The sequence below is a fragment of the Oryctolagus cuniculus genome, chromosome 7 (assembly GCF_964237555.1).
Source record: "Oryctolagus cuniculus chromosome 7, mOryCun1.1, whole genome shotgun sequence".
Classification (NCBI taxonomy): Eukaryota; Metazoa; Chordata; class Mammalia; order Lagomorpha; family Leporidae; genus Oryctolagus; species Oryctolagus cuniculus.
Genome location: NC_091438.1, coordinates 9351488 through 9370266, shown reverse-complemented (window position 1 = coordinate 9370266; position 18779 = coordinate 9351488). Strand labels below are relative to the sequence as shown.

Sequence of the window (18779 nt, the reverse complement as noted above, 5' to 3'; positions counted from 1 at the left end):
TGGGTCCTGTTGGACATAGGGAGACACAAGGTCAAAATCACACAGGGTTGTTGGACATGGGTCCTGTTGGACATAGGGAGACACCAGGATCCACATCACACAGGGTTGGCCTCAGCCAGTGCTTTCTGAGCTGGGGGTCAGGGCTGGTGTGCACTGGAGGCAGGTGCAGACAGAACTGCCTAAGAAGAAAACACTGCTCAGGAGAGTGAGCTCCCCTCTTCCTCAGGACGTAAGCGTTTTTTTTTCTTTCTCAAAATAGGAAAAATTCTTATTATTTCTCCTGAATCTTGAAGTCTGTCTGCTTCCTTCTCCCGCCCTCTTTCTCTTCCCATCTCTGAATGTATGCTTAGTGCAGCTCTACCAGGTGTCACACTCTCGTGAACGCTGGGGAAGAGTACAAAGTCCTTGCCATCACAGAACTAACATTTTGGTGGATTTACTAATAAAACACAATTATGTTATGAGTAAGCTAAATCATTAATACGTTATTTTTCAAATGAGGATTTCCTTCTAATCCTTCCCTCTCTGCCTTTCTTCTTTCCTTCCTTCCTTTTTTAAATTTTTTTTCTCTATATTCTTTTATAAATTGGCTTTAAACCTATAAACTCGTTCTGGGAGGGGATCTTCCTTTGAGACTATAAAGGAGCCCACAGTATTGCCTGGTTTAATTCCCCACCAAGTCCGTGGGACCGCTGGTCCTCCCAGAGGTTCTGCAGAGTCTCCTACAGGGCTGGGCCCAGACCCCTGTCCTGGAGGAGTTGAAGAGTGGGGAGGGGTTTCCCAGGGGAGGGGGCACACTGCAGTGAGAAAGCTGAGCCTGCACGGTGCAGGCCCACACAGGGTGTGCTCCAGAGACCCTCTCTGCATCCAAGTTCCCTCCTTGGTCAATGGGATTGAGTCAGGCGGTCCCCAAGGACCCTGCCATCACAGAATGCAGTCAGATGCCCCCCTCTCTCAGACTCTGGGAAGACAGGCTCCTTGCTCTGACACCCCTGAAGATGTCATTGGAGAGGCATCAAATTTTCACCAGTTGTCCTTGCACTTGAGCACAATAATAAAAAATGAAAACCCAGCTCAGAGAAAGATGCTGCTTTTAGCTAACACTGGTGGAGTCTGAACATCTTCCATCTGCTGGGTCACCCCCCACCCCTGAATTGCCCCCAACAGTTGGGGCTGGACCAGGCTGAAGCCAGGAGCCAGGAACTGAGTCCAAGACTCCCACGTAGGTGGCAGGGGCCCAATCACTTGAGCCATCACTCGCTGTCTCCCAGCGTCTGCATCAGCAGGAAGCTGGAATCAGAAGCCGGAGCTGGGTATTGAACCTAGGCCCTCTGATGCCGGACATGGGCATCTTGACTGCTAGGCTGACTGCCCACCCACCGCGGGAGGCCATGGTGAATCTAAATGTCCCCGTGCATCGGTTCGTCTGTTCAGTGACAGCTTCCCTACCTGCTGCTGCTACTGCACACTCCTGGTGTACTACAATTTAAGCCACGGAGTTCCTACGCTGGATCCAAACATCCCTCCCTTTTCTCTCTTGCACTTGTCTTCAAACACAGGTGGATGGGCTTTGCTATCTTTTTCCTTTGTTGCGCTCCGAGAAATTCTTGCACTCAGGAGTTAACACCAGAAGTCTTGTCCTCAAAGCTTTCTAAGTCCCCCAACACTCTCTTCTCCTCTCTGATACTGTTCTCTGCTATTTTGGAAAACACAGTGCACAGTGCCCAAACTGTCATTCCTGGTGTTCTAAAAGCAGATGTCTGAGAAGCAGGAGTGCATAGTTTCCTTCACAAAGATGACTAATCCTTACATGCTTAGATGGAAAGATAAAGCACCCATTAATTGTCTGCACTCTGCAACGGTTTCCCAATCAGCTGGAAGTTGTCAGCGGGAAGTTACGTGAGCTCTGGCTCTCTCAGCTGCTTAAGTAGGGCAGACACAGCGGAAAGCCGGCCTGCGCGGGTGCTGCTGGTGCCTCGGCTCCCGCGTTGTTGTTCGGGGCCCACGGGTCTCACTGTGCAGCCCTCATCCGTGTTCTGCGCTGGGATGAGTTTTGCAAGGACTGAAGAACAGGGGAGATGCAAGGGGCCCGTCAAAGCCAGGAAGTCCACCCTGACTTGCCTTGCTGCAAATCTTTCAAGGATGTCAGAGCCAAGGACTCCCTGGAGCAGCCACATCTTTGTCTCCAGTGTTCTCTTCTGGGGAGGAGGGAGACAGTCAGAGACTCAGGTCACGTGAATTCTTGTGAGAGAGCTCTTCCCAGCTGGAGGTGGGTGAGGTCCACATCGTAGACCCGGAACACATGGTTCTTAGCAGAGCACTTGACCTCCAGGGGCTTTTTCTGGCCAGGAAGCTGTGAGGTTGACCATCCTTGTGTGGCATCGATGAGGCTACCCTCTGGAGCGGGGGCTCTCGGTTGACTGCTTGGTCCTGATTAGGACTTAGGTGCACCTGCTGTTGGGGAACCTAGCGCTCCCTGGCCCCAAGCCCTATACCTGCGGAATGTCCAGGGTGATTCCACTCCTGCTGCTTGCTTTTCTAAGATTTATTTTCTTGAAAGACAGAATTGGGGGGGGGTAGAGATGAAGAGAGAGAGATCTTCACTGTTGCCTTACTCCCCAAACGGCCACCATGTCCTGGGCTGGGTCAGGCTGAAGCCAGGAGCCTGGAACTCCTCCCAGGTCTGCTGTGTTGGTGGCAGGGACCCAGGCACTCAGGCCACCCTCTGCTGCTTTTCCAGGCACATGAGCAGGGAGCTGGATTGGAAGTGGAGCAGCCGGGACTCAACTGTTGCCCATATGGGATGAGAGCGCTGCAAACAATGGCTTTAGCTGCCTTGCCACAGCGCCCGTCCCTAAACTTATCTTTTAATTCCACTTTTCTACAAATCCTTTGATGTACCTTCCTGTTGGTAGCCAGACACCCCACATCTTGCCTATGTGTTCTAGCAAGAAGACTAGACAGAATGTCTGTTTCCTGCACTGATAATCCTTTTGCTATTTTTTCTTGCATCTTTAAACTGTTTTTCCTTTTTAAAAAGTCTTCATTAGGAATATTTGACTTGTATTAGCATAAAAATTCTCTTTGTCAAGAGAAATGTTTTAAGACTTTAGTTATACTATATTACCATTAAGAAAATCTTTGAATTATTTTCACTGCATTTGCCTGTGTAGAGTGATAATATATAAATGTGAAAGTGAAGTGTTCTAGTGCCATTTATTTTAGATAGCAATTTTAACAACAGCACATGGTTGAATTTTGTGTTTAGAGTCAATCTGAAGTTTTTCCCCTAAAAGACATTAACCTACTATTTTAAAAATTGTATCTAAGAAGTAATTCCTCCCTTATCAGTAATTACTTTAAATATAAATGGACTGGCGCTGGCGCTGTGGCATGGAAGGTAAAGCTGCTGCCTGTGGTGCTGGCATCCCATGTAGGCGCCAGTTCAAGTACTGGCTGGTCCACTTCCCATGTAGCTCCCTGCTGGTGCATTTGGGAGGGCAGTGGAGGATGGCCCAAGTGCTTGGGCCCCTGCACCTATGTAGGAGACCCGGAGGAGGCTCCTGGCTTCATATCGGCCCACCTCTGGCCATTGTAGCCATTTGGGGAGTGAACCAGTGGAAGGGAAACCTCTCTCTCTCTCTCTCTCTCTCTCGGTGTCTCTCCCTCTCTCTCTGTAACTCTTCTTATTCAAATAAACTTTTTTTAAAAAAGGACTATACTCTCTGATCAAAAGTTAGAGATTGTCATAATGGATAAGAAAACCATGATCCAGTCATGTGCTCTCTATGAAAGTCACAAATAAGTGGAAAGTGAAGTCAAAAAAGATACATAAAAGATGCAACCAAAAGAAAGGGTGGCTATCCAACTGTAAGAACACAGACTTTAATAAGAAGATAAGCTGGCTGGCGCCGCGGCTCACTAGGCTAATCCTCCGCCTTGCGGTGCCGGCACACTGGGTTCTAGTCCCAGTCGGGGCGCCGGATTCTGTCCCGGTTGCCCCTCTTCCAGGCCAGCTCTCTGCTGTGGCCCGGGAGTGCAGTGGAGTATGGCCCAAGTGCTTGGGCCCTGCACCCCATGGGAGACCAGGAGAAGCACCTGACTCCTGCCTTCGGATCAGCACGGTGCGCTGGCCGCAGTGCACCAGCTGCGGCGGCCATTGGAGGGTGAACCAACGGAAAAAGGAAGACCTTTCTGTCTCTCTCTCTCTCACTGTCCACTCTGCCTGTTAAAAAAAAAAAAGATAAGCTTACAGGAGACAAAGAAACACATTATAAATTAATAGAAGATATAAGATACAAATACACACTGATGCCTGTGTCCCAATAACCAAAGCGTAAATGGATGGAATCAAAGGAGGACATAGCTGGTCCTACAACAGTGGTTGGAAACTTAATACCCCACACTCAGATACTCCCCCTCCCCCCCATTCATCTGGAACCTCAAGAGAGTGCGAAGTCAAACAACCAGTGAAAACAAGAGCAAAGTGGGAGGACTTGACACTTCCTGATTTCTTTATATTTTTTTTTCTTATTTATTTATTTATTTTTTGACAGGCAGAGTGGACAGTGAGAGACAGAGACAGAGAGAAAGGTCTTCCTTTGCCTTTGGTTCACCCTCCAATGGCCGCCTCGGCCGGCGCACTGCGCTGATCCGATGGCAGGAGCCAGGTGCTTCTCCTGGTCTCCCATGCGGGTGCAGGGCCCAAGCACTTGGGCCATCCTCCACTGCCCTCCCTGGCCACAGCAGAGAGCTGGCCTGGAAGAGGGGCAACCGGGACAGAATCCGGCGCCCCGACCGGGACTAGAACCCGGTGTGCCGGCACCGCTAGGCGGAGGATTAGCCTAGTGAGCCACGGCACTGGCTGACACTTCCTGATTTCAAACCTGCTGCTGCTACCTGGAGCTTGCATAGAGGCAGACACAGAGACCAACAGAATGGAACAGACAACCCGGAAACAAACCCTCACGCGCGTGGCCGGACGGAACCAGGACCAGTCAGGGAAGCAATGGTCCTGGGAAAACTGGACGTGCCCTAATGCGCTCACTGCAGCCCGCCTCTTGAAGACTTGACTTCCTAAGCCAGGCGCATCCCCAGACAGGAGGGTTAGGACTTCCATGTGGATCTCGGGCAATGCGGCTCAGACCCGTAGCAACCCCAATCCCTGTTTACTTACTTGCACCAGCAAGATTTCCTCTTTTTAAACAAGCCACGTGTATACATTTTTACATGAATTGTAACATAAATAAGGCAAATAGAGGGCTAAAATATGTAAATACCCACATACCAAAGGCAGTCACAGGTTCGCCCTTGTCATCCCTATTGGTGCTTTGCTCTATGCATCTCCTCTTGTGCAAGGGGAAGCCTGCATTCTCTAATGAGGAGCGATTGGAAAGGAATCCCAAATCCCCCCCCCCCCCCAACATCATAATCCCTGGCTCTCATGGATGTGTTTATTCTCAGGGAGGAGATAACGGATGATTTGCCATTAGGGTGGAGCCCAAAACTGCAAGTAATAAAGTCTGTAATTCAGCTCTTGGGTGGGAGTAAATCCCTAACAGGCAGGCTGCTTTGGTCACGCTGAAATGCTCAGATTCCATTCCCACGTAGAAGCGTGATGATGGCTCTACTTTATCAAGCACACCCGGTGATTACGAAATTGCTCCAAGAGGCCAGTGCTGTGGCGTAGAGGGTAAAGCCGCCGCCTGCAGTGCCGGTATCCCGTATGGGCGCTGGTTTGAGTCCCGGCTGTTCCACTTTGGATCCAGCTCTCTGCTATGGCCTGGGAAAGCAGTAGAGGATGACCCAACTCCCTGAGCCCCTGCACCCGTGATTTCCAATCACTGGGTGTGCTTTTCCTTCTTCTCATGATGTCAGCGTTGGGGAAACCTCCCTTTTCCTGTGGGGAGGGACTCCCTGACCCCGATTCCTGGCCGTACTGGAACACCTACTGTACCTGTAGCGACAGGACGTGTTCCCTCACCTCCTGTCTCCCTGCCCCGTCTGTCTGCCCCCGGAAGCCAGGGCTTTGCTCTCTGCACATGCGTGCCCCCAGTCCCACCCTGTAAGAGAAGACACTTACACTTAACTGTATTAGCTGAAGCAGGGGAGGATACATTGATGAACACGAATGGATAGTCCTTGGCCCCCAGTCATAGTCAAGTTAATAGATTATGTATTTGCTTCCGGTATTTTTAATGCACTTACTATGAATAAAGGACTATATATATTTATATATAATTTGAAGTTCTCATTTTTTTTTCACTTAATCGCATGCACATTATCTTTTCCAATTAAAAATCCATAAACATCCTTTATTTTTTCCCACAGAAACCTTTTATTTAAGGAATACAAATTTCATAAGTACAGCTTTAGGAATACAGTGATTCTTCCCACCATACCTGCCCTCCCACCCACACTCCTACCCCTCCTCCTCTCTCTCCCCTTCCCAGTCTCATTCTCCACTAAGATTCATTTTCAATTAACTTTGCACACAGAAGACCAACTCTTTACTTAGTAAAGATTTCAACAATTTGCACACGCACACGCACACAAATTGTTTGAGAACAAGTTTTACAGTTAACTCTCATAATACAACTCACTGAAGTCAGGTCCTGCCTGGGGAATTAGTGCACAGTGACTCCTGTTGCTAATTTAACAATTAACACTCATAAGTATCTTTTTTTTAAAAAAAAGATTTATTTATTTGAAATAGCTACAGAGAGAGGTAGAAACAGAGAGAGAGGTCTTCCATCTGCTGGTTCACTCCCCAGATGGGCTGCAATGGCCAGAGCTGTGCTGATCCGAAGCCAGGAGCTTCTTCTGGGTCTTCCACATGGGCACAGGGGCCCAAGGACTTGGGCCATCCTCTACTGCTATCCCAAGCCATAGCAGAGAGTTGGATCGGAAGAGGGACTAGAACTGGCACCCATATGGGATGCTGGCGCTTCAGGCCAGGGCATTAACCCACTGCGCCACAGTGCCGGCCTCTAAGCATCCCTTTACTAGCCCCATTATATCCCAGTAAATGGATGTTCTATATTATTCCTTCCCCTCTTGTGTTCAGTTTTGGCTATGATGTGAATCCTTGTACATAAATATTATTTTACCGGCTTTAAGTGCAAGTTTACACAACTGATTTATTGAATTTTCATTTGAAATATCTTTGCTTGTCATTAACTTTCAAATGTTGAGATTTCCCTGGTTATTTCTTCTTTATTTAGGTGTGAGTTGCTTACATTTTAATTATTTGGTATTTTCTCGTTACCTTTTTGTTATTAGTTTCTAGTTTATTCCATTATGGCCAGAGAAATCTTCTCTGCATGATTTTATTTCTTTGAAACTCAGGAAGCGCACGGTCCATTCTGGCGAAAACTACACATGTGTTTAAAGCAATACACATTCGACAACTGTTGTGTGAACTGGTCTGCTGATTGTACAGGCTTAACATTGCTGTTTCAATGTTCATCATCCTCTCTGGACTTCTTTCCCAGTTTGCTTTTCTATTGATTAGAGAGAGACAAGCATGTTTACAAAACTCCGATTATAATTACGGATTTGTCTGTTTCTTTCTAGCTCAGTTTTATTCCATGAATCTTGAAATAAATGTCTCTGTTCCTAGGTGCATTGCACACTTAGGATCCTGTGTTGTCCAGATGAGTTGACCCTTTACCACAAAAGAGGAGGGACGGGATATGGAGGTGAAGGCATCCAACGTACAGAAGAGAAACAAACAGTAATCACATTGTGCCAATTATTTGCATTCTGATAGAGAGCTGGACTTTTCCCTTTTTCCAGTTCATTTGACCAAAGAGTGCTTGTCCTAAATTTTATTACTCAATATCCTTTGCTAGGTGAGTAATTGGATCATGTAATTTGTGCTGCATTATTAATGGTTTACTTGGCAGAGTTAATTACAGCAAGGAATGCATGATGGTGGGAATTTTAGGTTGCAAGTTCCAAGAGAACTATTTTGAGGTTGGTAAATGCCTCTCAGATCACACAGGGCAGTTAACTCTTGCCTCTGCTTTCAGTTACTTTTTTAAGGCTTATTTATTTGAAAGAGAGAGCTACAGAGATCGAGAGATCGAGAGAGAGAGAGAGTCAGTCTTCCATCTGCTGGTTCACTCCCCAAATGGCTGCAATGGCCAGAGCTGAGTCAATAGGAAGCCAGGAGCCAGGAGCTTCTTCTAGGTCTTTCACGCAGGTGCAGGGGCCCAAGCACTTGGGCCATCTTCTATTGCTTTCCCAGGCACATTCGCAGGGAGCTGGATCAGAAAAGGAGCAGCCAGGACTTGAACCGGTGCCCATATGGGATGCTGGCACTGCAGGCAGTGGCTTTACCTGCTACGCCACAGCGCCAGCCCCTATATAACATATTTTAACCTGACCAATGTTATAACTGCATGTGTGCCATTTTTGTAAGCAATAAAGGTACCTAGTTTTAATGTTCTTTTTCTTAATAGAGGATATAACCTTTTCCTTATAGAGTTTGTCCTTTATAATTTTTTTTGTACACTGGGTAATGGCTTTCCAACTCCATGGCACAAGGTTGGCCCTGGACAGATGGACAGCTGGCCCTCGTGGCGGCCAACTCCAAGGCACATGGTGGACCCTGAGCAGGTGGACAGCAGCTGCTCAGGGTGTCAACTCCAGGAAACACAGTGGTCCTTGGGCAGATAGACAGCAGGCCCTTGTGGTGGCCAGCTCCAGGGCACATTCACACCCAAGGCTGAATGAGCTGTGCTCTCTTGGGCTGTGCCAAGGACAACAGGGTCACCTCTTCTATAAGGCTGTCGTCAGTGAGATCCCGATGGATAAGGCAGCAGCTGTGGCTCGGTACAGACACAGGTTTCGTCCAGGCGGGGGCCCTGTGGAGAGTGCTCAGTGCTGTCATTAATACTCTATATTGGTTGCACAGGTGCAGATCAGTCATGCACCTCCCGTACATCTCCCCGTCTTCTCCCATTGCTCCCGCGGTTACATCTGTGCTGCGGGGGTTTTGCCAGCCAGAGTTCCTGGGATCTGCTGTGGGGGCTAACAGCCTTGCTCCCACCCAGAGCTCTTTGTGTGCATAAGTACACGCTGAAATGCAGTTAGGTCCAGGTGGCAAAAGAAAGAATGAGAGGAGCCCTTGGACAATGCCCTTTGGTATGGGAAAGCTTCTATAGGATAGGAAAAACTTAAAGCTTTTAGTTCCTGAAAAAAAATTCCCACAAGACAGATGTAGGCATGGAATGATTCTGCAGACTAATATTTTAAAAACCAATGTACCAGGGCCAGTGTTGTTGTGTAGTGGGGTTAAGCAGCTACCAGTGATGCCAGCATCCCATATGGGCACCGGTTCAAGTCCTGGCTGCTCCACTTCTGATCAAGGTCTCTGCTAATATGACTTGGAAGGCAGCAGAGGACGGCACAAGTACTTGGGCCCCTGCCCACCCATGTGGGAGGCCTGGATAAAGCTCCTGGCTCCTGGCTTCAGCTTGGCTGGGCTGGACCATTACAGTCATTTGGGGAGTAGACCAGAGGATGGAACATTTCTCTCTCTCTCCTCTCTCTCTGTACCTCTATCTTTCAAACAATTATTTAAAAATTACTCAAAAATAAGCTGCAATGTATCTACTGTATTCTAGAAACATTAAGGGCAAAGGGCAAACTCCATTTTAAGGTCTATTGTGGGCAGGAGATGAGATTGCAATGGTCATTATAGCTTTAATGTGTAGGCAACCCCCAAGTCCTGGGACACACATTATCTTCACATTGTCTCTTTCCTTTTTAAAGATTTATTTGAGAGAGAGAGTTAGAGAGAGAGGAAAAGACAGAGAGGTCTTCCATCGGCCGGCTCACTACCCAGATGGCTGCAACAGCTGGAACTGGGCTGATCCAAAGCCCAGAGCTTCTTCTGGGTCTCCCATGTGGGTGCAGGGGCCCAAGGACTTGGGCCATCTTCTGCTGCTTTCCCAGGCCACAGCAGAGAGCTGGATCGGAAGTGGAGCAGCCAGGACTTGAACTGGTGCCCATGTGGGATGCAGGTGGCAGCTTTACCTGCTACACCACAGTGCAGACCCCGACATTGTCTCTTTCGTAAACTACCCCTGCTCTGTGGCCTGCAGACCATGGCCAGTGGACGGATGCCCGCCCCTGTCTCCCCCTCTCTCCATCAGTCAAGGAGCTGCTGAGCCAATCTGCCTCGACTCTGTCCCTCCCCTGAAGCCTTGCACGGCCCCCACCTCCCTTAAGAAGCCAGCTTTTGCCTCCTACACAGCATGGTCCCTCCTGCCAACCTGACCTGTCAGTCCACGCATGCCTCCTGTCACTCCCCTTCAGGGACGGAGCATGGCCCCAGATACCTGCACCCCCCTCCACACTGCCCTGTGTTGAAGTCTGTCTGTTCATCAGCTCCACTCATCCTCTCGCACCTAATTCAAGTTTCGTGTTTCCTTCCAAGCCTCTTTTTCCCTCGCTGAGAATGGCCACAGGCCACAGGCTCTCAGTGCTGTTTTTCAATGCTCATGTGCTATCTCGTGGTTAGATGGACAGACGGACAGTGATGAGACACTGTAGACAGACGTGGGTGAGCACAATATGTGCTTGGTGATCCACGACCACTGACTCCATTCCTAGAGTAGTGGATGAGCAAAAGAGCAAAGTCCACGAGGGATTTTTTTTTTATTGGAAAGGGAAGAAGGGGAAGAGTCAGAGAATGAATCTTGCCAAACACTTGCAGCAGCTAGGGCTGGACCAAGCTAAAGTCAGGAGCCAAAAACTTAGTCTGGATCTCCTATGTGGGTAGTGGGGATCCAAGCACGGTTGCCATTACCTGCTGCCTCCCACAGTGCACGTTAGCAGGAAGCTGGAGTCAAGAGCCGACATCAGAACAGGGACTCCCATTTGGGATGCAAGTGTCTCAAACGGTATCTTTTTTTTTTTTTTAATATTTATTTATTCTGAAGGCAGAGTTAGAGAGAGGTCTTCCATCCTACTCCTCAGTTGGACACAATGGCCAGAGCTGCGCTGATCTAAAGCCAGGAGCTTCTTCCAGGTCTCCCACGCAGGTTCAGGGGCCCAAGGATTTGGGCCAGCTTCTGCTTTCCCAGGCCACGGCAGAGAGCCGGATTGGAAGTGGAGCAAACGGGTCTCAAACCGGGACCCATATGGGATGCTGGCACCTCAGGCGGTGGCTTTACCTGCTATGCCCCTATCAAGAAGAATTTTCAGTAATTTGGATCCCTTGGCTGGTGCTTCCTGGACAGTGCAGAGGCACCCATGCATGTGGTAGCGCACACCATTCGTTTCCTTCTTTGTTCTCTGCTCGCCTGCACGGGGCTCAACTTTGCCTTCCCCTGGGCTGTGCCACCAGGAAGAACACGCTGTGCAGTCCAGCCCTCAGACTCTCCTTCTCAAAGCCCAGGGTGGACTGACAGGCAGAACACTTTGGAGGGAGGGACCAGACAGAGACAGAGGAGACGCCAGGGCCCTTCCGGAGGGCACGCTTGGATGCCTCCCTGCACGCAGTTCTTACCTGGTGTTCATGTGCACGTTAAACACGTTCTGGGGGGCCAGTGCCGTGGTTCACTTGGTTAATCCTCTACCTGCGGCGCCGGCATCCCATATGGGCACCGGGTTCTATTCCTGGTTGCTCCTCTTCTCTCTGCTGTGGCCCGGGAGGGCAGTAGAAGATGGCCCAAGTCCTTGGACCCCTTCACCCATGTGGGAAACCAGGAAGAAGCTCCTGGCTCCTGGCTTCGGATCAGCGCAGCTCCGGCCGTCACGGCCATTTGGGGAGTGAACCAACCGAAGGAAGACCTTTCTCTCTGCTTCTCTCTAAAACTCTACCTGTCAAATAAAAAACCAAAAACCAAAAACCAAAAACAAAAAACAAAAAAACAAACAAACAAAAAAAAACCCCACAACAACAAAAAACCCCAAACACATTCTGGTCCTGTAAAAGCTAGGCTTAGATTAGACTGTGTCTGCACATGATCCAGCCATGCTTTGCAGGGAGGTGCACACTGCTGAACCACTGTGCGTGTGTGTGTGTGTGTGGGGGGGCTTACATATATGGCATGCTTGCAAAAGTGGGAGAAGCAAGTACTTATTTCATGGCTTGGAAGTCAGATTTTCCATGACTGAATATTTAAACCACCGTGGGTTGGGTCTTTAAGGTGCATTACCTTGAAGTGTAGCTTTCTTAGGCTTTAGTCTCACGTAGCACCTCACTGAGAACAGGCAAAACCTAAGATCTGAAAAAAGAGTTTGGACCCTCTTGGTCTCATTATTTTGTAGTTATATTATTTTTTTTTAAATATTTATTCATCTGAAAGAGCTACAGAGAGAGAGAGGGGTCTTCCATCCACTGGTCATTCCCCAACTGGCCGCAACACCCAGAGCTGTGCCAATCCAAAGCCAGGAGCTTCTTCCTGGTCTCCCACATGGTACAGGGACCCAAGGACTTGGGCCATCTACTGCTTTCCCAGGCCACAGCAGAGAGCTGGATCGGAAGTGGAATAGCCGGGACTTGAACCAGCGCCCATATGGGATGCCGGCACTGCAGGTGGCAGCTTTACCCACTACACCAGCCCTAGCAGCTGGTTTCCCCTTCTTGTTTCCTCAATTCGTGCTGTTGGACAGAAGTAGCTTCACAGGCAATCCCCACAAAGCCCTGTGGGGCGGGAGTTGACACTAGAGTGTGCATCCCGGGGAGGCGGAGCGGGGGCTGAGAGTCCTAAGCGAGGACACCAGCTGCCGCCCAGAGCCACCTGCTCCACTTTCCTTATTAAACCTTCAGGGAGCATAAAGGAAGCGAGCGTCCCTTCCCTCTGCATCTTCCAATCAACACTGCCCTGCATAAAAGAAGCCCTACATCCTTTGTACTGTTCACATCCCCACGCGGTGGGTGCTCGGGCACCCGGCGGTTGGCAACACAGTGCCGATGACGACAACAACGCAGAGAACACCAGGCCTCCGCTGGGCAGCGGCTCCCGGCCCCGGCCCCCCATTTCCCCAGAATAAAAGAGTTCATTTGTAAAATCCAGCTCCTTATGCATACCAGAGAGGGCAGGTGGTGTCGTTCCTGGGGCAAGGCGGGGGCTCGGCTTCCAAGCGGAAACAAAGACAATTTCTGGAAAGGTGAGGCGCTCCTCGTCCCCCACAATAAGACTCGCAGATTAAAGCGAGCGGTGTCCTAGAACCCACCAGGAGAGAGGGAAGCATATGGCAGTGCTGGCACGAGGCACCGGCATGGGCTTGGTGGGAAGGTGACCTGCGCTGCCACTCTGGCAGCAAACACCTGTCCAGCAGGCATGGGCACACCTCGTGACTCAACACTCTCAAGAATTTATTCTATTTGAGTATCTGGGCAAATGAACAAATATTTGTTAAAAATAAAAAAACCTCAAACATGTAACAACAGGGAATTGCATGCTGTGGGATCTCATGCAGTGTTAAAAGTAATGCAGCCCGGGGCCGGCGCTGTGGGGTAGCGGGTAAAGCCGCCGCCTGCAGTGCCGGCATCCCATATGGGCGCTGGTTCGAGTCCCGGCTGTTCCACTTTGGATCCGGCTCTCTGCTATGGCCTGGGAAAGCAGTAGAAGATGGCTCAAGTGCTATGGGTCCCTGTACCCATGTGGGAGAACCGGAAGAAGCTCCTGGCTTCTGATCAGTGTAGCTCTGGCCGTTGCAGCCAACTGGGAAGTGAACCAGTGGATGGAAGACCCCCCCCCCCCGCCTCTCCTTCTCCCTTTGTAACTCTGACTCTCAAATACATAAACCTTTAAAAAAAAATAATGTAGCCCAAGGGTAGGACCGCCACATTCCCACGCCCTGTCCTGGTTGAGAAAAGCAGGTGGCAGCGCCTACACACACTCAACCTGATTTCCATGGGTGAGAGAGAGGGAGGGAGGGAGGCAGGGAGCAAAGGGTGGGCGTGTGGAGCAGTGGCAAGGCCTGCGATCAGAATCCTGCATTTGCTGTAGTCACCTCTGCGGTGGGGATGGGCGTGGCCAGGGGATTTCACCTTCCAGGTAGTATCTGCCCCTCTACTTGACATTTTATAACTCATTTGTATGATTTCTGCAACCTGAGAACCCGGGAAAGTAAGCCATCTAAAAAACTGCCGTTTTGGCAAGAAGTGGCTTCCTCTGGGCGGCTCAGACCCCGCCGCGTGCCTTCAGCCCCCTCTGCAGGCTGGTGCCCCCTCCACCTGTTTGGGGTATCTCCCCACATTAAGCAAGGTGGCGCTCAGCTCAGCCAGCAGACGTTACACAGAATCCCTGGAGGGCCCCATGCCCCACCTCTCTCCTCTCTCCCACCTGCGCTGCTCTTAGGAACCCAGAGTGCTGCTCCTGGCTCATTTCCAAGTGCAGGCCCTGGAGAATCTGAGCAGTGTGTGTACTCCTCTTGCCGATGCGGCAGTGTGGCTGAGCACGGAGTGGAAGCAGGTTTTACCTGCCAGTGCTATAAACGTGACTAAGGCTCAGCACACACACACACCCAACAGGCATGCTCCTATGTGCACAGTTGTAATACACAAAGTCTCGCATGCACACGGGCCACACCTGCGATCACGCATGCTTGTACTCCTCTCACAGACATGCACACATCCATGTACATGCATCCACACACACATGAAGTCGGTCACGCTATGGTTCTTGGGCAGGGCCCACAGCCCCAGGGCTGCCACTCATACCTCACCATCCTCTTCTTGTGTTGGCAGGTGCCGGTCACTGTCCCAAGGGAGGGGCGGCTGCGTCCACTGTCCTCACGGGTGCTGTGTTGCACACCGCCCCCTCCAGGTGGGAAGACTTCTCGAATGTAGCAGCATGCAGCTGCAGGGGTGAGTACACCCTAGGTCCCAGGGTCTTGAATCGGGGCCAGACTGAACTCTTAGTCGGTGTACAGACAGGAAGTCAGGTTTATTGAGTATGTACAAGGTTCACTCCCACGACCCAGTGGAGTCTGCAGACATTCCACACACACTTAGGACATCTAAACCCCCGGGACCACCGGGGCACCATTCCTGTTAGCTATTCGATGCTAAGGACGAGGCCTCAGGCTGCAGTCTTCCCCTTCCCCAGGCAAGCGACTGCTCGGGCTCCAAGCAGCCCCAGCCCGTGCCTGGCTGAGAGCCTGCTCTCTATGTACAGCAGGAATGACAGATAACCACCCAGCGACCACCCTGATGACCACACCCCCAGCTGGCCGGCCGACTGCCTGTGCACCCTGGCGGCTGCTTACCACTCGATGACCAGTGGCCCCCAGGTCCTTGGGGTCTGCTCAGGGTCTCAGCGCACTGGCCACACCTGGCTGTTGACACTGCCTTTTCAGGGGAGGAAAACTGCATTTCCTCAAAACCTGAGAGCAGGCGGGGGACACGCTGATGGGCCCCTGTCTGCCCAGGTCCTACTGCGCAGGAGCGGCCAAGAGGCAGGGCTGGACCATGGTTTCTGGCTTCCACCTGCTTTCGTCTCTCTGCCAGGGTCAACAACCCTTTCCTGGGCACTTGGCTTGGGTCATCTGCTCTCCATCAGCACTCCCACCCCCCTACCTCCATCTCCAGTGGAGCCGCTGTGGCCCCAGGTGTCTTCCACACCCACTGATGCTGCCCAACCCACCCACGGCCCTAGATAGACTTGGCCAATGATTGGTCCCTGCACGCCCACTGCTGTTGCACCTGTCTATCCTCTATCCTGCCATACTTTTCCTGGATGTGGTCTTTCCCCACCAAGGAGATACTGGCAGGGCAGGAGGCCTCCATCCTCGCCACTCCCTGCTCTGGCATGCGGGCGTCTACAGTGCTACAGAACAAAGGTTTTGCTGCTTCCATTTGCAGGGGGGGACAAGTAGGGACAAAAGTGCTCAGAACACAGAGGCCGGCGGCTGAGGTGTCTGCACTGGGCTTGTGCAGTCTTTGGGGTCTGCAGGGACAAGGACTTGACACGGGGAATGGGGACAGTGCCCAAAGGCCCCCCTCCTACCCTGCACATCCCCTCATGTGGCTGCTGCAGCCATATCCCCCGGAACCACCTCTGCAAGCCTATGAAAATCCAAGGGAACCTAAGCTAGGCTGCTGCTTGCCCACCAGAGAGGAGCATTTGATGCAGTTTGATGTGTGGATAAAGTAATTCTCCATTTAAACAGAAACGCCCTTAATATGGTTTTCACCAAAAGGAGAACAGGCCTCCCGTTTCCACCTGCTAGTGTCCCTGTGCCCCCAGGACCCCACCCCCGATGAGGATGCCTGACTGCAGCTGTGGCTCCTACAGGGTGGCAGCGGAGGCCAGTGAGGGGCCCCCCTCACCACCTGCAAGGCCACGAAGGTGCTGGACTTTACCCTGTAAGACCACTGCCCTCTGGCTGAGGGACCCCGCCGAAGGGTCAGTGCCCTCCCGCAAAGATCTCACTGTTACCGTCTAGTGGTCTTGGGGGTTTTCCTTGGGGAGGCAGAATGGCCCCATGGGAATGCTGGGCTGGGGTGCTGTGGCGCAGAGGTAGGGAGGGGACTGTTAGGCAGGGCAGGACCCTGGGAGAGGCGGGGCTGCTCCCCTGCTGATTTTTCCTGGCCCACCTTGGGCACTAATACCCCGTCCCCCCAGTTCAGGCCTTCAGTCCCACTGACCGGACGTGGGTTTTACAAGAGGCAACACACCAAGTCCAAACCCTCTTGTGTTGCTTTAGCAGCCGTGGGCCATGGCTCTGGGCCCCCTCCTAGCCCCTGTTCTCTTGACAACCGATCCATCTACAGGGCTGAACATCATCATGAACAAACTCATCTACATGCTGGAGTTTCACAATCACCCGCCAAGTCAATGACAAGGTGACCCCAGTTCCGCACACGGCAAGCAGCTGACAACCTGATGGGCAGGGCCATCGCGCCCGCGGAACAGGAGGAAGCGAGCACACGACGCATGGTGGAAACTCCACGCAACACGGCAGGGCCTAGATGACCGAGGTCTCTGTCTGCAGGAAGGACTGGGCGCGGGAGCCTCGGTGGAACTGCAGGGCGCTCTCCGAGCCGTGCCGGGACATGGACGAGCCGTGGAGTCTGTAGTCCCGGCTCCTTGGCTGGGTCGGGCACAGGCCTCGCCACTTTCTTTTGAGCTCACTCTGCACCTGGGGGAGGTCAAGGTGTCAGCACACGGCCCAGATAATCACCCACCAGCTCTCCCCCTTCTGCCTGGGTATGTGTCCCAACCAGATGGGTGGAGGCAGAGGCTGGCGCGGGGGAGGAGAGATGGCGGCGGCAGCCAGGACTGTGCTCCTACTACTGGGTGGGTGGTGAGAGACCACAGCCAGGGCTGCTCAGCTTGCAGCACCAGGGTCGGGCAAGGGGCTTGGAGATGGAGTGGGGTCAGCTCTGGCAAAGTGTTTGTCACTGATGGGTGGGGCGAGCTGTGGAGCAAAGTCAGGAAGGGGCAGAGGCTGTAGCCACGTGCCCGAGAGAGGCGGGCATGGAGCAGGTTTAGGGGGGTGGATTATGGGGGCTGGTGAGATGCACTGCATGGGGGCACAGAGACCCCCATGCTTTATCGGCAAAGACCCGACTCAGGCATCTCCCAACCTCCTGGGTTCAGAGCAGTAGGGGAAGTGTCCAAGCCCCCATCTCCACCTAGACTTCTTGGGAATCCCATGTCACGGGATCAAGGAGCCAGATGTGGCCCCCAAAGAGGGATCTGCACGGGGCTGGGCATCCAGCATGCATGGCGTGGCGGGGGTCTAGGGCTTGAGGATGGACACTGGGAAGGACAGCAGGCCGCTGTGCCAGGCTGAGACAAGCCAACAGCCTGGGCAGTGGGGCTGGCCCCCGGGGAGCCAGCCCCTTCTCTGGGTGAGGGATGTCTCTGAGCCCTCCGACAGACCGAGTTGTGCCCGGTTCTCCAGGCAAGGAGGGGGCGTACCTCGCTGTTCAGGAAGCAGTAGAGAACCGCCACGACCAGGCCCTACAACGAGAAAGGCCGATCAGTGCCGCCACCACCCACACCACTGGGGACTGGCCGGCTCCGCCGCACGCCAGACGCACCTGGAAGGACCCGATGCACAGCTCGAACAGGATCTGGTACTTGGAGGAGATGCCGATGGGGAACACGGCAAACACCATGTAGTGCACGCCAAACAGCGGGATGAGCAGCAGCGTGGACTTGGCGAGTCTCCTGCACCGGGGAGGAAGAGAAGCCCCGCTGAGCGGGCAGCCGGCGCACGCCTGTGGACGGCTGCTGTCTGCTTTGCAAGTGGCCAAACTGCTGGACGTGGGGGCCAGGCTCTGAGGCTCCGCTCTCCCTGTGCTCAGCTCATTCTCCCTCTGGATTTATGGGCAGGAGATGCAGGGCCCCGGGAGGCATCTGGCAGGACCCACCAAGGGCAGAACAGGACCTATTCCCGATGCAGCTAAAAGCGGTGTGCTCACAGCACAGGGCAATTCTCATCAGCACCACTGCAGAGGGGATCCTGAAAGAGAGGGTGGGCCTGGCAGGTGCCACCCAGAACCTCCCTTGTCGGCTGGGACACTCTGAGTTCTGCACGGTCAGGTGCATGGGGCTGGAGGCCACGTGTTGTCCACTCCACTCCAGAGTTATCACTGCCCCTCGTCAAAGTGGATTTTCTGCTCATTATATTCAATGTTGGAAATGAAACCACCACACTCGATTCTCCCACCCCTACAGCCCCAGTCTTGGCCTCTGTTCCCTATGCCCCAACCAGGCAAACGCATGTCAGTTTATCTAAACTGGCGCTTCTCAAATGCCAACCATATCCGAATCCCATGGAGGCCTTTGTTACAAATGCAG

General features: G+C 52.2%; 1 protein-coding gene across 1 annotated transcript in view; it reads right to left on the bottom strand.

Annotated features, from left to right (window-relative positions):
* Positions 1–14893: 14893 nt before the first annotated feature.
* The window catches only part of VIPR2 (vasoactive intestinal peptide receptor 2), a 102137-nt gene continuing 98251 nt past the window's right edge, over positions 14894–18779 (bottom strand). The window contains exons 11-13 of the mRNA XM_002715014.5: positions 18017–18146; positions 17895–17936; positions 14894–17109 (exon numbers count right to left, since the gene is read on the bottom strand). Of these exons, the coding sequence (XP_002715060.1) occupies positions 16936–17109; positions 17895–17936; positions 18017–18146 (346 nt within the window). The 3' untranslated portion in view covers positions 14894–16935. The remainder of the gene's footprint in view (positions 17110–17894; positions 17937–18016; positions 18147–18779) is intronic.